Source organism: Lissotriton vulgaris, chromosome 1_1, assembly GCF_964263255.1.
Source record: "Lissotriton vulgaris chromosome 1_1, aLisVul1.2, whole genome shotgun sequence".
Classification (NCBI taxonomy): Eukaryota; Metazoa; Chordata; class Amphibia; order Caudata; family Salamandridae; genus Lissotriton; species Lissotriton vulgaris.
In genome coordinates this window covers 50,439,311-50,457,255 of record NC_141685.1, presented here as the reverse complement: position 1 = coordinate 50,457,255, position 17,945 = coordinate 50,439,311, and the positions used below count along the sequence as shown (strand labels likewise).

General features: G+C 44.1%; 1 protein-coding gene across 1 annotated transcript in view; it reads left to right on the top strand.

Moving 5' to 3' along the window:
* The window catches only part of LOC147737198 (uncharacterized), a 47,039-nt gene extending 30,403 nt beyond the window's left edge, over positions 1-16,636 (top strand). Inside the window, exon 2 of the mRNA XM_086919073.1 lies at positions 12,952-16,636. Coding sequence (XP_086775199.1) covers positions 13,749-15,155 — 1,407 coding nt within the window. The 5' untranslated portion in view covers positions 12,952-13,748 and the 3' untranslated portion in view covers positions 15,156-16,636. The remainder of the gene's footprint in view (positions 1-12,951) is intronic.
* Positions 16,637-17,945: the final 1,309 nt, after the last annotated feature.

Here is a 17,945-nt window from a genome sequence, read left to right as displayed (position 1 = left end):
ACAAGAAGGCAGAAGAACAACAGTGTTGGAACACCCTCGCTGAAGAAGCAGAACGATTGTAGAGCTGCCCTTGGTGCCTCCAACCGAAGGACATTCAAAACGAGAAGTAATTGTTCAACAGTGTCTTAAGTGGCCGATGGATCTAGAAGGTTCAGGCGGCCTGAAGGTTATCATCTTGACTCATTTGAAGCTCCTCCCGGTAGGTTAAAAGAACTGTGCCGTGCAGGGGCCGGGCTGGAATCCTGGGTGTTACCCAAACAAGAGCACAGTCCCCTAGACTTTTATGACCTGATTTAGAGTTTGGGTAATCCTTTGCAAACACGAAAGAATAAACTGCCTGGATGGCAGACCTTAAGGGTTTCAAGCTTCCTCTGACAGCCAACAGAGTAGGTGTCATCAAAGGAGGGGCATTACACTGCCCACCTTATTTAGGGTTGGTGATGTAATGTCCTTTTTAGGTCTCGCCTAGCGATGCAGCGCATTTGCTGCACACTTGGCGAGATCTATTGTCGTCAATTTCTTTTTGGAAGGGGTACAGGAGATGTGCACGCGCCCGGACAGGACATGTGCATACGTCATCTGCTTCCATTTACCAGCTTGTGAACGGACTGCATTCCATTTGTCGCTGTTTGTTGTAGTGTGGCATGGTTAGGATTGTAGCTCCTTCCTCACGCCGCTGCCGGTAGCTTCCGGTTTACTGCTGAAGCTACATGTTGGTATCCTGCCCTCCTGCCCTCTACTGCTGGTACACAGTACATATGCAGAACAAACATTTTTATAAGATATGTGCAAAACGATGCAGTTTTAAAAAAAACTGATTTAGGACTGACTTAGATGCGAGGCAGTGCCTTAAAAGGGAAGAACACTGTGCAGTTAAAAACTGGTATAAAACTGATCTAATAGTGAAAGTAACACCATATTATGTGCCTACTGAGGACGCAGCAAGTGTATTGGGTGCAGATGTTTGTCTTCTTTTGTTTACTTCCCCTGCCCCTGTGAGAGGGCTTGCTCTCCTGCTCCCTTTCTCGTACCTAGGATTTTGTTTGCTAAATGAAGTGTTGTGCAGGAGAGAAGGTCATAATACCAGTAAAACCCAAACAACGTAATGTTGAACGCGGAATAAACAGTGCAACACAGATGTGTGTGTGTAGTACTGGAGAACAGGCACCTCACACCCAGGTAGAAGCAGGTACACGGAAGAATGCAGACAGGCAGTCACCGGCCAGCAGTGCTCTTAACAGGACTGCCCGCTTTATCACCCTTGCCCTCCCGGTATGCTATAATAGATTAGTAGAGTGCATACATGTTTTTTTTCGTTTAATTTTATTGTGTACATTTGAGTATATATACATGCATATACCATCTGTAGGTATGTTTAACATGTGGTGACTTGTGTGTGTCACACCTCTCATTCACTTTTTCACATTCTTTCATAGTTGCGGCCACGCCTTACTTTTCTGCACACACCACTTAATATTGAAGTTAGCGGCCATGCTTTTGTTTCATCCTGCTGGGCTCGCCACAAAGAGCTTTTCAAACCTACCACCCGGTCACAAATGCTATCTTACAGGAAGAACAGCGGTCGTTAAAGACAAAGTTACTGGCACAGCATCATCTGATAACATATTATAATATGTTCACTTTGGACTGTTTTCCTTATCTTACATGTGCTTAATAGTTAAATACCTTTAGATTCTATTTTCATTTAACATTTACTTTTTATTTTACCTTACATACGCTCAAGTTTACATGTAATATTTTTAAAAACACATAATCAAACCAAACCTCACATTTTATAGTTAGGTAAAATACTTTGCTATTTGTAATGCCCATAGCTCTAACTCTTGAAAATGCGAGACCTATTGCATTGCAAATGCTTGTTTTTTTTAGTCACCTTCAGGTAAAACCTGGTAGCGATGGACAGAAAAGAAAATAATGATCCTCACTACCCGTGAAAAAACTCCCAGTGTGTTTTTCAGAAACAAACTCCCACTTTGTAAACATTTGGTGGATTGCCATCACAATCAAATGTGGGCGTCCACCACATTTTTATGCTCTGAAAAGAACCCCTGTCAATGTACAAAGGTGACAACTGAATTAACAGTCTTCTCTAAATTTAAATTTGAAGTTTCAACTGGACTAGTCAGGCCTTTCGTTCGGTGGTGAACCAAATACCAAAACTGCCTCAGCACTAAAAGAAGCGTAAGTGCTACTGGAGGCTTTCAAGACACTGGTAGCAAAGGCCCATTGAAGTGGACTCCATAGATGGCATTGACTCAGTTTAGGTTCTTGTCCCATTGAGTACCATGACGCTATGAGACACTGGTAGCAAAGGCCCATTGAAGTGGACTCCATAGACGGCATTGACTCAGTTTAGGTTCATGTCCCATTGAGTACCATGACGCTATGAGACACTGGTAGCAAAGGCCCATTGAAGTGAACTCCGTAGACGGCATTGACTCAGATTAGGTTCATGTCCCATTGAGTACCATGACGCTATGAGACACTGGTAGCAAAGGCCCATTGAAGTGGACTCCGTAGACGGCATTGACTCAGTTTAGGTTCTTGTTCCATTGAGTACCATGACGCTATGAGACACTGGTAGCAAAGGCCCATTGAAGTGGACTCCGTAGACGGCAGTGACTCAGTTTAGGTTCATGTCCCATTGAGTACCATGACGCTATGAGACACTGGTAGCAAAGGCCCATTGAAGTGGACTCCGTAGACGGCATTGACTCAGTTTAGGTTCATGTCCCATTGAGTACCATGACGCTATGAGACACTGGTAGCAAAGGCCCATTGAAGTGGACTCCGTAGATGGAATTGACTCAGTTTAGGTTCATGTCCCATTGAGTACCATGACCCTATGAGACACTGGTAGCAAAGGCCCATTGAAGTGGACTCCGTAGACGGCATTGACTCAGTTTAGGTTCTTGTCCCATTGAGTACCATGACGCTATGAGACACTGGTAGCAAAGGCCCATTGAAGTGGACTCCGTAGACGGCATTGACTCAGTTTAGGTTCATGTCCCATTGAGTACCATGACGCTATGAGACACTGGTAGCAAAGGCCCATTGAAGTGGACTCCATAGACGGCATTGACTCAGTTTAGGTTCTTGTCCCATTGAGTACCATGACGCTATGAGACACTGGTAGAAAAGGCCCATTGAAGTGGACTCCATAGACGGCATTGACTCAGTTTAGGTTCAATTCCCATTGAGTACCATGACGCTATGAGACACTGGTAGCAAAGGCCCATTGAAGTGGACTCCGTAGACGGCATTGACTCAGTTTAGGTTCAATTCCCATTGAGTACCATGACGCTATGAGACACTGGTAGCAAAGGCCCATTGAAGTGGACTCCATAGACGGCATTGACTCAGTTTAGGTTCATGTCCCATTGAGTACCATGACGCTATGAGACACTGGTAGCAAAGGCCCATTGAAGTGGACTCCGTAGACGGCATTGACTCAGTTTAGGTTCATGTCCCATTGAGTACCATGACGCTATGAAACACTGGTAGCAAAGGCTCATTGAAGTGGACTCCGTAGACGGCATTGACTCAGTTTAGGTTCATGTCCCATTGAGTACCATGACGCTATGAGACACTGGTAGCAAAGGCCCATTGAAGTGGACTCCGTAGACGGCATTGACTCAGTTTAGGGTCATGTCCCATTGAGTACCATGACGCTATGAGACACTGGTAGCAAAGGCCCATTGAAGTGGACTCCGTAGACGGCATTGACTCAGTTTAGGTTCTTGTCCCATTGATTACCATGACGCTATGAGACACTGGTAGCAAAGGCCCATTGAAGTGGACTCTGTAGACTGCATTGACTCAGTTTAGGTTCTTGTCCCATTGAGTACCATGACGCTTTGACACTGGTAGCAAAGGCCCATTGAAGTGAACTCCGTAGACGGCATTGACTCAGTTTAGGTTCTTGTCCCATTGAGTACCATGACGCTATGAGACACTGGTAGCAAAGGCCCATTGAAGTGGACTCTGTAGACTGCATTGACTCAGTTTAGGTTCTTGTCCCATTGAGTACCATGACACTATGAGACACTGGTAGTAAAGGCCCATTGAACTGGACTCCGTAGACGGCATTGACTCAGTTTAGGTTCTTGTCCCATTGAGTACCATGACACTATGAGACACTGGTAGCAAAGGCCCATTGAACTGTTCTCCGTAGACGGCATTGACTCAGTTTAGGTTCATGTCCCATTGAGTACCATGACGCTATGAGACACTGGTAGCAAAGGCCAATTGAAGTGGACTCCGTAGACGGCATTGACTCAGTTTAGGGTCATGTCCCATTGAGTACCATGACGCTATGAGACACTGGTAGCAAAGGCCCATTGAAGTGGACTCCGTAGACGGCATTGACTCAGTTTAGGTTCTTGTCCCATTGAGTACCATGACGCTATGAGACACTGGTAGCAAAGGCCCATTGAAGTGGACTCTGTAGACTGCATTGACTCAGTTTAGGTTCTTGTCCCATTGAGTACCATGACGCTATGACACTGGTAGCAAAGGCCCATTGAAGTGGACTCCGTAGACGGCATTGACTCAGTTTAGGTTCTTGTCCCATTGAGTACCATGACGCTATGAGACACTGGTAGCAAAGGCCCATTGAAGTGGACTCTGTAGACTGCATTGACTCAGTTTAGGTTCTTGTCCCATTGAGTACCATGACACTATGAGACACTGGTAGCAAAGGCCCATTGAAGTGGACTCCGTAGACGGCATTGACTCAGTTTAGGTTCTTGTCCCATTGAGTACCATGACGCTATGAGACACTGGTAGCAAAGGCCCATTGAACTGGACTCCGTAGACGGCATTGACTCAGTTTAGGTTCTTGTCCCATTGAGTACCATGACGCTATGAGACACTGGTAGCAAAGGCCCATTGAAGTGGACTCTGTAGACTGCATTGACTCAGTTTAGGTTCTTGTCCCATTGAGTACCATGACACTATGAGACACTGGTAGCAAAGGCCCATTGAAGTGGACTCCGTAGACGGCATTGACTCAGTTTAGGTTCTTGTCCCATTGAGTACCATGACGCTATGAGACACTGGTAGCAAAGGCCCATTGAAGTGGACTCCGTAGACGGCATTGACTCAGTTTAGGTTCTTCTCCCATTGAGTACCATGACGCTATGAGACACTGGTAGCAAAGGCCCATTGAAGTGGACTCCGTAGACGGCATTGACTCAGTTTAGGTTCATGTCCCATTGAGTACCATGACGCTATGAGACACTGGTAGCAAAGGCCCATTGAAGTGGACTCCGTAGACGGCATTGACTCACTTTAGGGTCATGTCCCATTGAGTACCATGACGCTATGAGACCAATTGGGGTCTTAATTAGTCTAATCCTGCGCTATCTCTTGATGTGATACTAAACCCCAGGCCTTGATAAACTGGACTTCGAGGGAAATAGCATTTACAATGCACCATTTACCACGCATAACTTTTCCCCGCATGCCTTTACAACAAAATGGCAAGTATATATCAGATGTGTGTGTATGTATCACCTACAGGCGGCTGCCAATAGGTAGTTCTAGTTAGGATGTAGTTTACATAGGAAGAGTGTTTTTTCATTTGCCAATAACTTTGGTGTCATTTGACGAATCCTCGTGACATTTTTAAAAGTAGTTTGCAACTCACTTTAGCTGCTGTCTTTTATTGGGGTGATCTGTCAAGCGGGGGCTTAGAAAAAGGGGGGGTCCCAAAACGCTTTTTTCCTGTGTTAATTTCCATCCGAAATTTAGACATGGCTACAGCCCTGACCTGCTTAACAGAATCGGTACAAAAAGGGGTGGTGATGGACGGAGCATCTGAATCAATCAAACACTCACACCCAGTCAAAAGATCTGGGTTTAATCCATCACCGTTCTTTAGCCCACTCTGCCACCCCAGTTTTTACATGGCTATATGCAATTCAGTCTGACCCTGTGCCTCATGGGAACAGTCCAGCACGAACTACCGAACGATGATGGATTAAAACCCAGATCTTTTGACTGGGTGTGAGTGTTTGATTGATTCAGATGCTTTGTCCATCACCACCCCCTTTTTGTACTGCTTAACAGAATGACACCAGATTTGGCAGGAAAATGGATGTTGATGCTGGGAAGTGCCTTTCTGTGATTTCTTTAAATCTGTACAGTAGTTGCAGAGTTATTTAAAGAAATACCTTGGGACACGGAGGACCCGCAACCCCTCCCAATCTCGTGCTGTGATCCGATTGGCTACCAAAACTTCAAACCAGGAAGTGTTGGAAGCCATCTTGTGACTCTGCTTGAATCAAGTCACAGAAAAAAAACATTAAAAAAAAGAAAATGGGGTCGGGTAGAAACACCCTGACCCCACTGCGTCTCTTCGTGGTAGTTCCACAAGAACCTCGCAAGGCCAAAAAAGCATTAAACAGAATAATTTCAGCAGGATCCGTGGACCCTGCCGAATGTTTTGTTGTTAAACCAAGCGTGGTCTCCTGTGTTGGCCCCAGGTGGGCCAGGTCCAGAGGGCATTTCTAAAAATAATAGAGTGAGGGGCACACAGGTCCCCTCCATGAAGCTGAATATTGCCCCAGGGGCCATCACCTACCCGGGGCTTCTTTAAAAATGAAAGTAGGGGAGCGTCGCACAGCAGGGATCGAAAAATCCAAAAAATTGTACTAGTCCTGCAGGTCTAGTACCTTGGAAAATCCAATCGACCTGACTGTAACCTACTTCACCTCCGTCTCTGAAAACAGAGCGAAAGTGACAAGATAACAAGATTTAAAGGCATCTTTATTGCTCATTCCCTTTGTGAGCAATAAAAATGCCTCTAAATCTTGTTATCTTGTCACTTTTGCTCCGTTTTCAAAGACAGAGCACAAAAGTTAGTTTGTCTTCCTACTCATCAGAAAGGGCGAGTAGGACCTAAAAATAGCTCGTCCTAATCAATTCTCCCTCTCAAATGCGAGGGGGCGAGTGGATTTGTCGAGCACTGTACAGCCTCCCCCACTGCCCAGGAGCCATCACCTCCCGGGTGCTTATTTAATTATAATTAGGGGGGCTCTTTGACTCCCCACCTGCCCCGTTGTCCGCCACCTCCCCGGGGCTTTCTCTTTACACAGAGTGTGGGTCGCGCGGACCCCCCTTCCTCCACCCTGGGGGCTGCCACCTTCTCAGGGCTTTAATTTTAAATAATGCGGGGGCCACACAGAACCCCTGCCACCTCCCTGGGAATTTTGTCAATTTGGAAGGGCGGGCCTGTCCGGTCTTCCCGGAGACCCAGGGACCACCTCTCCAGGGCTCTAATTTTAATTGATGTGTGGGGGCCACACAGACCCCCCTGCAACGCCAGGGACCGCCACCTCTTTTTTGTTAAATGCATTGCGGGGGTCATATGGCCCCTCCGCAGCCCTGGGGAAAAATGAAGAACCTGCAGCTAATAATGGCCCTGGGCACCCCTAGGGTAGACTCCTGCTATTTCCCAGGGTGCCCACCCCAGGCGACATAGGTGTTAGTTGTGGCTTGGCGGGAGCTAGACCACTCCGGCCAAGCCACAGCAAACTGTGTTCTACTTCTAGCAAGCAAGAGCGGAAAAATGCTTTTTGCTTGCTGAAAGAGGGGCATTATGGGGCAAGATTCTAGAGTTTAGTGAACATTATCATATTAGGTCTCAGCTGAGCCTGAGAGCCTGCCCCCTGAGGAGGCTTTTGATATTGGATACTATAATATTCACAGCACTATAGAATTTCGTCCCATAATGCTTTGCAGGGCCTTTGGTTGGGATTGTATTTTTGCCCATACCTATGCTTGGGGTGGTCCTAGGAGGATGGGACCACCACCAAATCATTTCAGCATTGTGTGTTGTTTGTGTTCAAGGATTCTGCTTGGTCCTCTCCCTAGGTTAGGAAGGACCCCAAAATCATCACTTCTCTCTCTGCTTGCTGTATTTCATTTTCACTTTTGTGAGATGATTATATACACTTTGGCATGCAATAATGTTACTTGTCGTTTTCCCAAGGGTATGTGAGGATTCTGTTTTCTTAATTGTGGTGAGACGGAATGGAGTTGCGGAGCAGAATTCACTGAGTTTTTGATCAATTCCACAGAATTCGGTGTAGTGGTACTCCGCCAACTACGCCCACTCTTATCTGTGTGTTCATATTTTGTGTGTGTGTTTGTGGACCTGTGCAAACCTTTGTATGTGTATTTCTGGTAGGTACACCCTTTTCTGCCGTAGAAGATAGAAAGCCTCTTTTAATTAGGTATTCCCTAAGCCTGCCTTACAAATTAAAAAACATATCAAATGACATTAGCACACCCGCAATTTTCTATGTATTCACAATCACATTTATCCCAAACACGGATTGTTTTTCCTCCATTCCTACTTTCAAACTAGAGGCGTAGCTTCCATTAGTGCAGCAGGTGCAGTGGCACCAGTGCCCACTGAACTCCTAATTATTGCTGTATTTCACAGTTTAACATGGGTCAAAGAGGGAATTTCTTTCTTGGACTAGAGCCCCTGACACACTGGCTACTGCTGTCACCTAGCCTTGCTGGAGAACGTTATTTGCGAGAGGGATGCTGTATGAAAGAGTAAAGACTCGTTGGATATTGTTCTATTCGTGAAATACATCAGCTTTAGAGTTGGAAATGATTATCAGCCCGTCAGTGGCAGGAAGTTCCATCGGGGAGCATGGCACTGCTTAACAGGACTGAATGTGAACACAGCTAAGTAGGGGAAGCTGCCCAGCGCATTACCTTTGCTTGTGTTCTAGGCCTTGTCATAAAGTTTGGCCATCTTAATTAGATATGGTGATCTCCTGTATGTGCTGCAAGCAAGTACACCATCCCGCCGAGATATTAAGGCGCTAAGAGCCCTGTCCGTTGGGGAAGGTTACTTGCGAACCACAGAGACTTGAAGGTGGAGCAGCCATAAAGACAAGCCCAGGGGCAGTCTGGAGGTCAGCCAGCGTGTAACCCTTATTACGTATAATCTCTTTAGTTCGGATGGGGCCGGTAAAAGCAGTTATCTTCCCCACGTAAATATGAAATCTGGAAATACAGAGCATCTATATACTTTAACACTGAAAACTGCCAACATTTCTGTGTGAAAATGTGGGCGAAATGAGGAATTACAAGGGGAATTGGAGAAGTATATCACAAAACGTGTAATAGATGGTTAGAGGACAGCCGCGTTGGAGACCTTAAATGTGCAGTGATCATGTGATGTTTGTTTTAAAAACACTGTGGTTGTCGTACACTGGGTTGCTCGGTTGAAGGCGTGAGCCGAAACGCGTAGGCATTGCGTGTTGAGGGTTGCTGCATTATAGAATTAATAAAACAGTAGTGAGCGCTTGGACAATGGTTTGTGATGAGTGAGAGTGCGGCTGATCCTCCTTTGAATGAAGTCGTTTTGAGGTTGTTTATCGCAGGGCCATTGTTGTAAATCATCATGCGTGGTTAAGGTATATGCATGGTAAAGACTTGCATGGTAAAGGTGTTACGTGGTAAAGGCATATGCATGGTAAAGACTTGCGTGGTAAAGGTGTTACGTGGTAAAGGCATATGCATGGTAAAGACATACGTGGTAAAGGCATTTGTTGGAATGAATGACATTATAATTAGTCTAATCCTGCACTATCTCTTGACTTGAAACTAAACCCTGAGCCTTGATAAACTGGACACAGACAGCCCAAAAAAAGTGTAAAAGCACGTTTAGTGGAAATATCATGTCACATTGCCATCACATGTCATTTTCCCAGTGCATTGTACCATTTCCCCAGTTGTGCCCGGATAAATGGTGCTATGAACCTTATAGCACTACTCGCCACCACGTTTAGAGGGTGATCCATTTCTCTTCCTACCCTGGAAGGAGAGTTACTCCCGCATTTTGTTGAAGTGAAACTCTAACTGTTTCCAGTGTCAGAAAAAGTCAGATTGGGGTCTGTGAATGCTCACTTATTCACAAGTTAGGGTTCATTCACAAACTGACAAGGCAAAGTATGCGTGTGCTGCATTTACTAGTGTGTGATTCTACACATGCAAAACATGTACACCTGGCAGCGATCATCTGTCTAGTTTTGTTTTCAAACATTGTAAAATGAGTTGCTTAGCCCTAAAAACTACAAATATTTATGCATAAATAAGATAAGCTGTAAACAACTCATCTGGGGGCACAGACAAACCCACTGACACCAAGAGAGAAACAGTAATAACGCTTATTCACAGGCCCTGGAAAGCCCCCTAGTCCTGCTTATTATACAGGCCCATCTCCCTCCTAAACATTCATGCATTCTGGCACACAACTTAGACCATTCATAATGCCTTATGACTGCAAGCCACAGCAGAGGTGAGATGATACTGTGCCAGTGATAAAATGGATGCTTTCCAACACTGAGAGGACACTGGACACAATGTCCGCCATGGGCCCGATTTATATTTAGGCGGATGGTTTATTACGTCATAAATGTGGCAGGTGTCCCGTCCACCCTATTAAAAGTGCATTATATCCTGTGGCATTTGTAATAAAGCGGACGGGATCTGTTATGCTTGAGAAAATAATCTGTCCGATAACCTCTAAATCAGGCCCCATGTCTGCAGCAAGTGTTGTAGAAGGAGCAAGAGCCAGCATTATAGGAAGAGGGCCTAGGAGCAGATATAGTCCACGAGTCACTGAAGCCCTTACCTGTTCACTTCCTCTGTTTATACCTCATAAGCACCTACCTGTGACCCTGCTCTGTTTGTACCTCATAGGTACCTATATGTGCACCTCATCTGTTTATACCTCTCAAGCACTCACCTGTGCACTCTCTCTGTTTATAGCTAATAGGCCCCTTCCTGTGCACCTCCTCATTTAGTACCTCCCAGGTGAGCTTCTGAAATGAAGCTTGTGAGCTCCGTACTGCCAACCGTGGCCTCTTGACTGTCAGGCCATTATCTGCATCTGCTGTGTGCATTCTTCACGTGTGTCCCCTGCCACAGCTAACAATGAACCCTGTAGAGTGAGTACACAGACCGAGGGGAGTAGGGAGCTGAAGGACATGGAATGAGGTAAACCTGGATAAAAGAAATATGGGATGGGAGAAATGACACTTGTGGACATCAGACACCTCCTCCGCTCTACCAAAGCCCTGATGAGTCACAAAGTAGCATCCTGGCCTTCAGACAGACAACAATAAGTCAAATATCTTGTAAATGTTGAAAAACAGAAACAATTATTAATATGCACACATCTGTTGGATGCTTGATATTTCAGTTAAATTATTGGTTGTGATGGATTCTCTATAAGGAATAAATGACTGATATCGTTGAATAATAAATTACACGCTTTAATGTTTGTCTGCCATATCTGCGTGCGCAACATAAAGACGGGCCTTTGCAATCAGCCCCTCATTCTGTTTCACAGAAAGCCCTGGAAGTAGCTGCTGTTTGAAATACAACAGGATCTTAACTTTACCTAGTTCAGGAAGAACTAAAGACTCATTCTTTAAGTTGTCTTTCAGGGCAGAATCAGTCAATAGTTCAAGGGAGATGGATATATATTACGCTGATAGAAAATTCACCTCAACTCGGGATAATGCTCCAGTCTTCCAGGTTAGAAGGATCCCGAAATGCTTGAGCCCGGAGGGCTGTAAAATGTGTTGAAGGTGACTTGGGGCCTTATTACGAGTGTGGCGGTCTTCCAATGGGACTACCACAGCAGCGGTACCAGGCAGACTGCCAAGCCCATTGAGAGCCCGCCGCCGGATTATGACCTAATCCAGGGTGGGTGGGCGGTGCAGCAGCGGCTGTATTAGGCTCATTGGAGAGCCTAAACAGCATACCACCACCTTAAGAGTGCCTGCAGCACGTTCCAGCACCATGTCATGCATGCCACACTGTGCAGGAACAAGGGCGCAATTCCATGGGGTGGCACAACACGTGCCCCCCGCATGCAACCCCAGGAGCAGAATCGGCCGGGGCCCTGTGAGGGCCCCCTTACCCGCATGTCCTTTATCCTTTTCATGGTAGGGTCCCCGCCATGAAAAGGGAGGTGGATATGCAGACTAATATGCTCGGCGATGACGGCATCGGCACTGCCAACATATTCAGGGTGTTTGCAGACCGCCTCCACAGCGGGATCCTTCATCCTGGCGGGGGGGGGGGCAGTCCCTCCACCACACTCATAATACGGCAGTCAGTCCGCCTGGATGGTGGCAGTTTGACCGCAACCGTGAGTACGGCGATCATGAGGGCCGTCGCACTCATAGAAAGACTCTTAATAAGCTGCAAGGTAAAGGCGGGAGTTGGCATTTGAACTGATCCAGTGTGAACAGGAAAGCATTGTGGAAAAAGGTGTCTGGAATTACCTTTGTCATATATACTTCCTAAAGAGCTACCTTTGTCATGTATACTTCCTGAAGAGTTACCTTTGTTATACACTTCCTGAAGAGTTACCTTGGTTAAATACTTCCTGAAGAGTTACCTTTGTTGTACACTTCCTGAAGAGTTACCTTTGTTGTAAACTTCCTGAAGAGTTACCTTGGTTAAATACTTCCTGAAGAGTTACCTTTGTTATACACTTCCTGAAGAGCTACCTTTGGTAGATGCTTCCTGAAACTGAATTAACGGCAGCGCTTCCTGATACCTCTCTTTTTCCACAATCTGTTCTGTTTAAATGAAATCTTGTCCATGTATATCTACCTAAAACTCTACCTGTAGCACAAGTGCTCTGTGGCTGCCCTTTCTTTAGTAAGTTACTCAGTGAATAATGGTAAATCACTACCTTTTCAGAAGTAAATACAATGTGACATGTTCAACCACAGTTTTAATGAAATATCCATGTATGGTAAAATGTTCCTTACTAAATTTCAAATATGGTATAGAAATGTCTTCTACAGCTGGTTAAATATTGTGTATTCACATTCTATTACATCTGCATTTAGTAATATTGCATTTCTTTACATCCAACAGAAAATAAGCCTTAAATGCACGGATTGATTATGAATAATGAAGATAACACATCAAACCTGCAAAAATTATCAAAAATAAGGAGCTCCAAAAACATCAGTGCAATCGGAGAGATCCAGGAAGAAGCAGTCAAAGGCAATTCAGTGAGTGTCCGAGTCTGAGATCTGCACCTCGACACCCTAAGACGAAGAAATGACCTTAACAAAACCAAGACAACAAAACTGACAAACAACCTGCTGTATAAACAAACGTCTAACACCAGCTTTGATCATGAGGCCGGTATGAGAGTTGGAGGAAGGTCTTGTGTCTATTTGGGATCCATAGCTTGGAACAAACTCCCTCTTCAGTTTTGAGCTGTTAGCAACATGAAAATGTTTAAAATAGGTTGAAAACTTGGCTTTTTGTCCATGTTTGAAACAAACTGATTTACTTTCTTTTCTGACCTGTGCTTGGCCCCAGGACACTCATTGGAGTAGCTGTACACATTACAAGTCTCTTCATTATCATGATATTGCTAGAGCAGTGCTTCGCTATCTAAACTGGCAACAGACCACCATTCAGTGCTCTAGGTGTATTGCAAACTCTTTCTAGCCAAACCACAGGCACCAGTGAAAAGCACAACGAAGTGGAGCCTAACAACTGAAGGCTAAAGGAAAGGGGAGTTCTGCTCTCTAAAGTACAGAGTATTGTCCCAATTTTCACCTACTGGAAGGAAGATTAAGCTTTACCCGCAAGCATGCGAAGCCATTATCCAATCTAAAGATACAATCACCCACAAGGAAGCCTTACTTATATTATGAATGTGGCAGGTATTTAGTGAGTCTTGTATTTTATTGTTAAATCGGAAATCAAGCGTCCAAAATAACGCAAGTGGTTTATTAACTATGCTGACCCTTCAGGAAACACGGTCAGGAGAAAAATTGTTCAATTGCACTGAATATATCAAGAACTTTAGCCAATTAGAAACCATCAAAGAGCATCAGCGAATACAAACAGGGGAAAAACCATACCATTGCAATGAATGTGTAAAGAGCTTCAGTAACATTTCAAACCTCCACACACATCAGCGAATACACACAGGAGAGAAACCATACCATTGCAATGAATGTGTAAAGAGCTTCAGTCAGTTGTCACATCTCCAAAGACATCAGCGAATACACACAGGGGAAAAACCATACCATTGCAATGAATGTGTAAAGAGCTTCAGTCAGTTATCACATCTCCAAAGACATCAGCGAATACACACAGGGGAAAAACCATACCATTGCAATGAATGTGTAAAGAGCTTCAGTAACATTTCAAACCTCCACACACATCAGCGAATACACACAGGAGAAAAACCCTACCATTGCAATGAATGTGTAAAGAGCTTCAGTAACATTTCAAACCTCCACACACATCAGCAAATACACACAGGGGAAAAACCATACCATTGCAGTGAATGTGTGAAGAGCTTCAAACGGATTTCATACCTACACACACATCAGAAAATACACACAGGGGAAAAACCATACCTCTGCAGTGAATGTGTGAAGAGCTTCAAACAGATTTCACACCTACACACGCATCAGAAAATACACACAGGGGAAAAACCATGCCATTGCAGTGAATGTGTGAAGAGCTTCAAACAGATTTCACACCTACACACACATCAGAAAATACACACAGGGGAAAAACCATACCATTGCACTGAATGTGTGAAGAGCTTCGGTCGGTTACATGAACTTCAAGCACATCAGCGAACACACACAGGGGAAAAACCATTCAAGTGTAGTGAATGTGTCAAGAGCTTTAGTCACTTATCAGACCTCCGGAGACATCGGCAAATACACACTGGAGAAAAACCTTACCACTGCAAGGAATGTGTAAAGAGCTTCAGTCAAATTTCACAGCTCAACACTCATCAGAAAATACACACAGTGGAAAAACCATACCAGTGCAGTGAATGTGTAAAGAGCTTTAGTCACTTATCATACCTCCGGAGACATCAGCGAATACACACTGGGGAAAAACCATACCAGTGCAGTGAATGTGAAAGTAGCTTTAGGGTACTATCAAACCTACACACACATCAGAGAACACACACAGGGGAAAAACCCTACCATTGCAATGAATGTGGCAGTAGTTTTACTTACTCTTCAGCATTAAGAAATCATCAGCGAGCTCACAAAGGGGAAAAAAACCTTTTAAATGCCATGAATGTTTGAAAAGCTGAAGTCCATTATCAATCCTAAACAGGCATCCGCGAACACGCGCAGAAGAAAATCCTTCAAGTGCAGTGAAAGTGAGAAAAAATGTAGCCAATTATCAAGCCTATATAGACATCAGCTTACATACACTCTGTAAATACCATACAACTGTAGTGAGCGTAGAAGTATCTTTAGGAAATCTTTTGCATTAAGGATTCATCAGTTAATGCACACAGAGAAAAATCCTTCAGGTGCAGTGAATGTGTGAATATCTTCTGTCAGTTATTAAACCTACGAATACATCAACTAACACACACAGAGTAAAAATGGGCATTGCAATGAATGTCAGAAGTGATTTTGTCAATTGCGAACACACATGGGGTAAACCTTACAATTGCACAAAAAGTGTGACAAGCTTTTGTCAATTTCTGATCCTACATAGCCTCAGCAAACACACACCTTCATTTAACTCACTTAGAAATAATCCCAGATATGCAGTGAATTCAGAAAGAACTTAAGAACATTAACAATAATATTGACTCAACTGAGGACATAGACAAGAGCAGAACAGTGCCGTTATTGTGAGATGAAGGAATTACAGGAACAAATATATAATTATGTGGGATATTCAAATACCAGATGAATGAAGACACAACTAGAAGAAAAGAATAAAACCAAAGATTTGTAGAATAATAAAAGTGTCTGTTCCCAGTGATTGTTCACTTCGGTACACATAGAAAAAACAACGTGATATAACAGGAAATCCACTGGTAGACTAGCACAATGTAGAATAAAAGAAAAGAAACACTGGTGGTTTTTATTTGGCGATGAAGAGTTACAAAGAAAAACATCCTAGTGTTCCTGTTCATGCTACCCGTAAAAGTGTAGGGATGAATATGATTCTGCCTGCACACATTGCTATATTAGCATAAGTGAGTTAGTTGATCAAACCCAATTTTTTGCTGCTTTTGCACATGGCACTACGTCTCTGTTTTTATAAAAACAAACTGCTTGCTTTTCCTTCACATGAGAACGGTCTGTTTTTCACATCTCTAGACTCAGACTGCGACCTCAAGTCTGCACAAAGTGTTCAATGTTAAAATAACAATGTATGCTGTTGATGCAGGTTGATCGGCCCATGCTCTAGACACAACACGAACACAGCTGCTAATTTCTGAAACTTGGGTGCTTTTATTATTGCACTGCATGCATGAGACTAGCACTTGGAAAAAAACTTTCAATCGACAAAGAGCTGTGCTGATCTGGGATGTGATTCACTTCACCTGACTTTGGAGGTATGGGGTTCCTGGTTTTAACCTAGAGATCTTCTATTATTATAATACCTAGCTCCTAGCAAGGGGAGGGTGGTACACAAGGCGCTATAGACCTGGTTCCACTATCATTATAATATGATTTCTCCCTTTGTATTTTATGGAATTGTAACAATACTGATTGTATTGATTTTATGCATCTTTTTACTTATGTTAGCAAAGATACTGCATCTTTGAGCACGTAGTTGAAATAAACATTTTAAACTCTACTGTGTCTCTGATTGCTCACGTTGTGGACATTTATGAGAATAAAAACAAAAGAGTGTTTTTGATTCCCACTTTTCCTGAGAGGTCCCAAAGTCGCTTGTTCATTGGTAGCTTCGCTGTAGTACGGAGAATGAATGAGAAACTGTTGCTAGACGGATAGGGGTTCTGGGCACTGAGGTGGATTTTTGGTACACCACAATACACTGAGGTCCTGGTTTCCTGCGCATAGTTCTGGGCATGAGCAGAATTCCCGCAACATGGCACCCAAAGTCTTGATTAGTGCTTGTATCTGTCCACAATACCCTCAACACCTTTTCCGGTTAACATGCGTGACGGATTAACCTACCTATACGAATGTGTTATATTTTAATTCAAGCATGAGATTTATTGAAAGGTTTACGTTTTGAATTACTATGCTTTTTTGTACTGCAATTTATATAAATTGTTTTTCTTCTTTATGTCCTCATGGGTGATATTGACATAGCTCAGCATAGTTGGGCAGCGCTCCGGCGTCATCTGACGTAGTTTGAAGTACTAGATGATGGTATGTCTGTTATCTTTGTGGTGAGTGCTGATTCGGCGTTCCCCGTAGCTTTTCTACTCTTGGGTCACGTTTCCTGTAATAAATGCGGATGAGGATACGTTTCATACATACACTCACACTGCGATTCCTGTGAACTATACTCTATATAGGACACAAGAGATTCCAAATTCGGCATGGCAGCATCGTGTTTGATTTAATGGCACCCTCCCACACACCGTAACGCCGGTTCGGTTAGGTCCCATGTCAATTCCTGGGGCCACTAGGTCAGTCTTAACCGGGTTCACACCATATCCACATTATCTCAATGCCCCGATTGACGACTTGTGTCAACTTTATACTGGAGAACTGGGCCTTATGGGCCGAGCCGCGCAGGGCACACCTAAAATATCCAGGTTCACCTGCCTTGTCAAACAGAGACACAAGACACTCTGTTAGGTGTAGAAAATCAGGTTTATTAGCTGCAGCTAATCACAGTGGTCCTAGAAGTACACCAATGGTAAGTTCTCAGGAGACTGCCACTTAATTCCGTGGCGCACACTCTTATATAGGACACATATTTACAATATCGACTCCCAAAACATACAAAACGGACAAATAGGAAAAGTTTGAAAACAAGCTATTGAGTATCTCGAATACGCCCTTCTTTCAGACCACGTGTTTTCCCCTCCCCTCAAGTTAATCAATGCTAGTGCATGTAATTCAATTTGCACGTGACAGGACGTATTT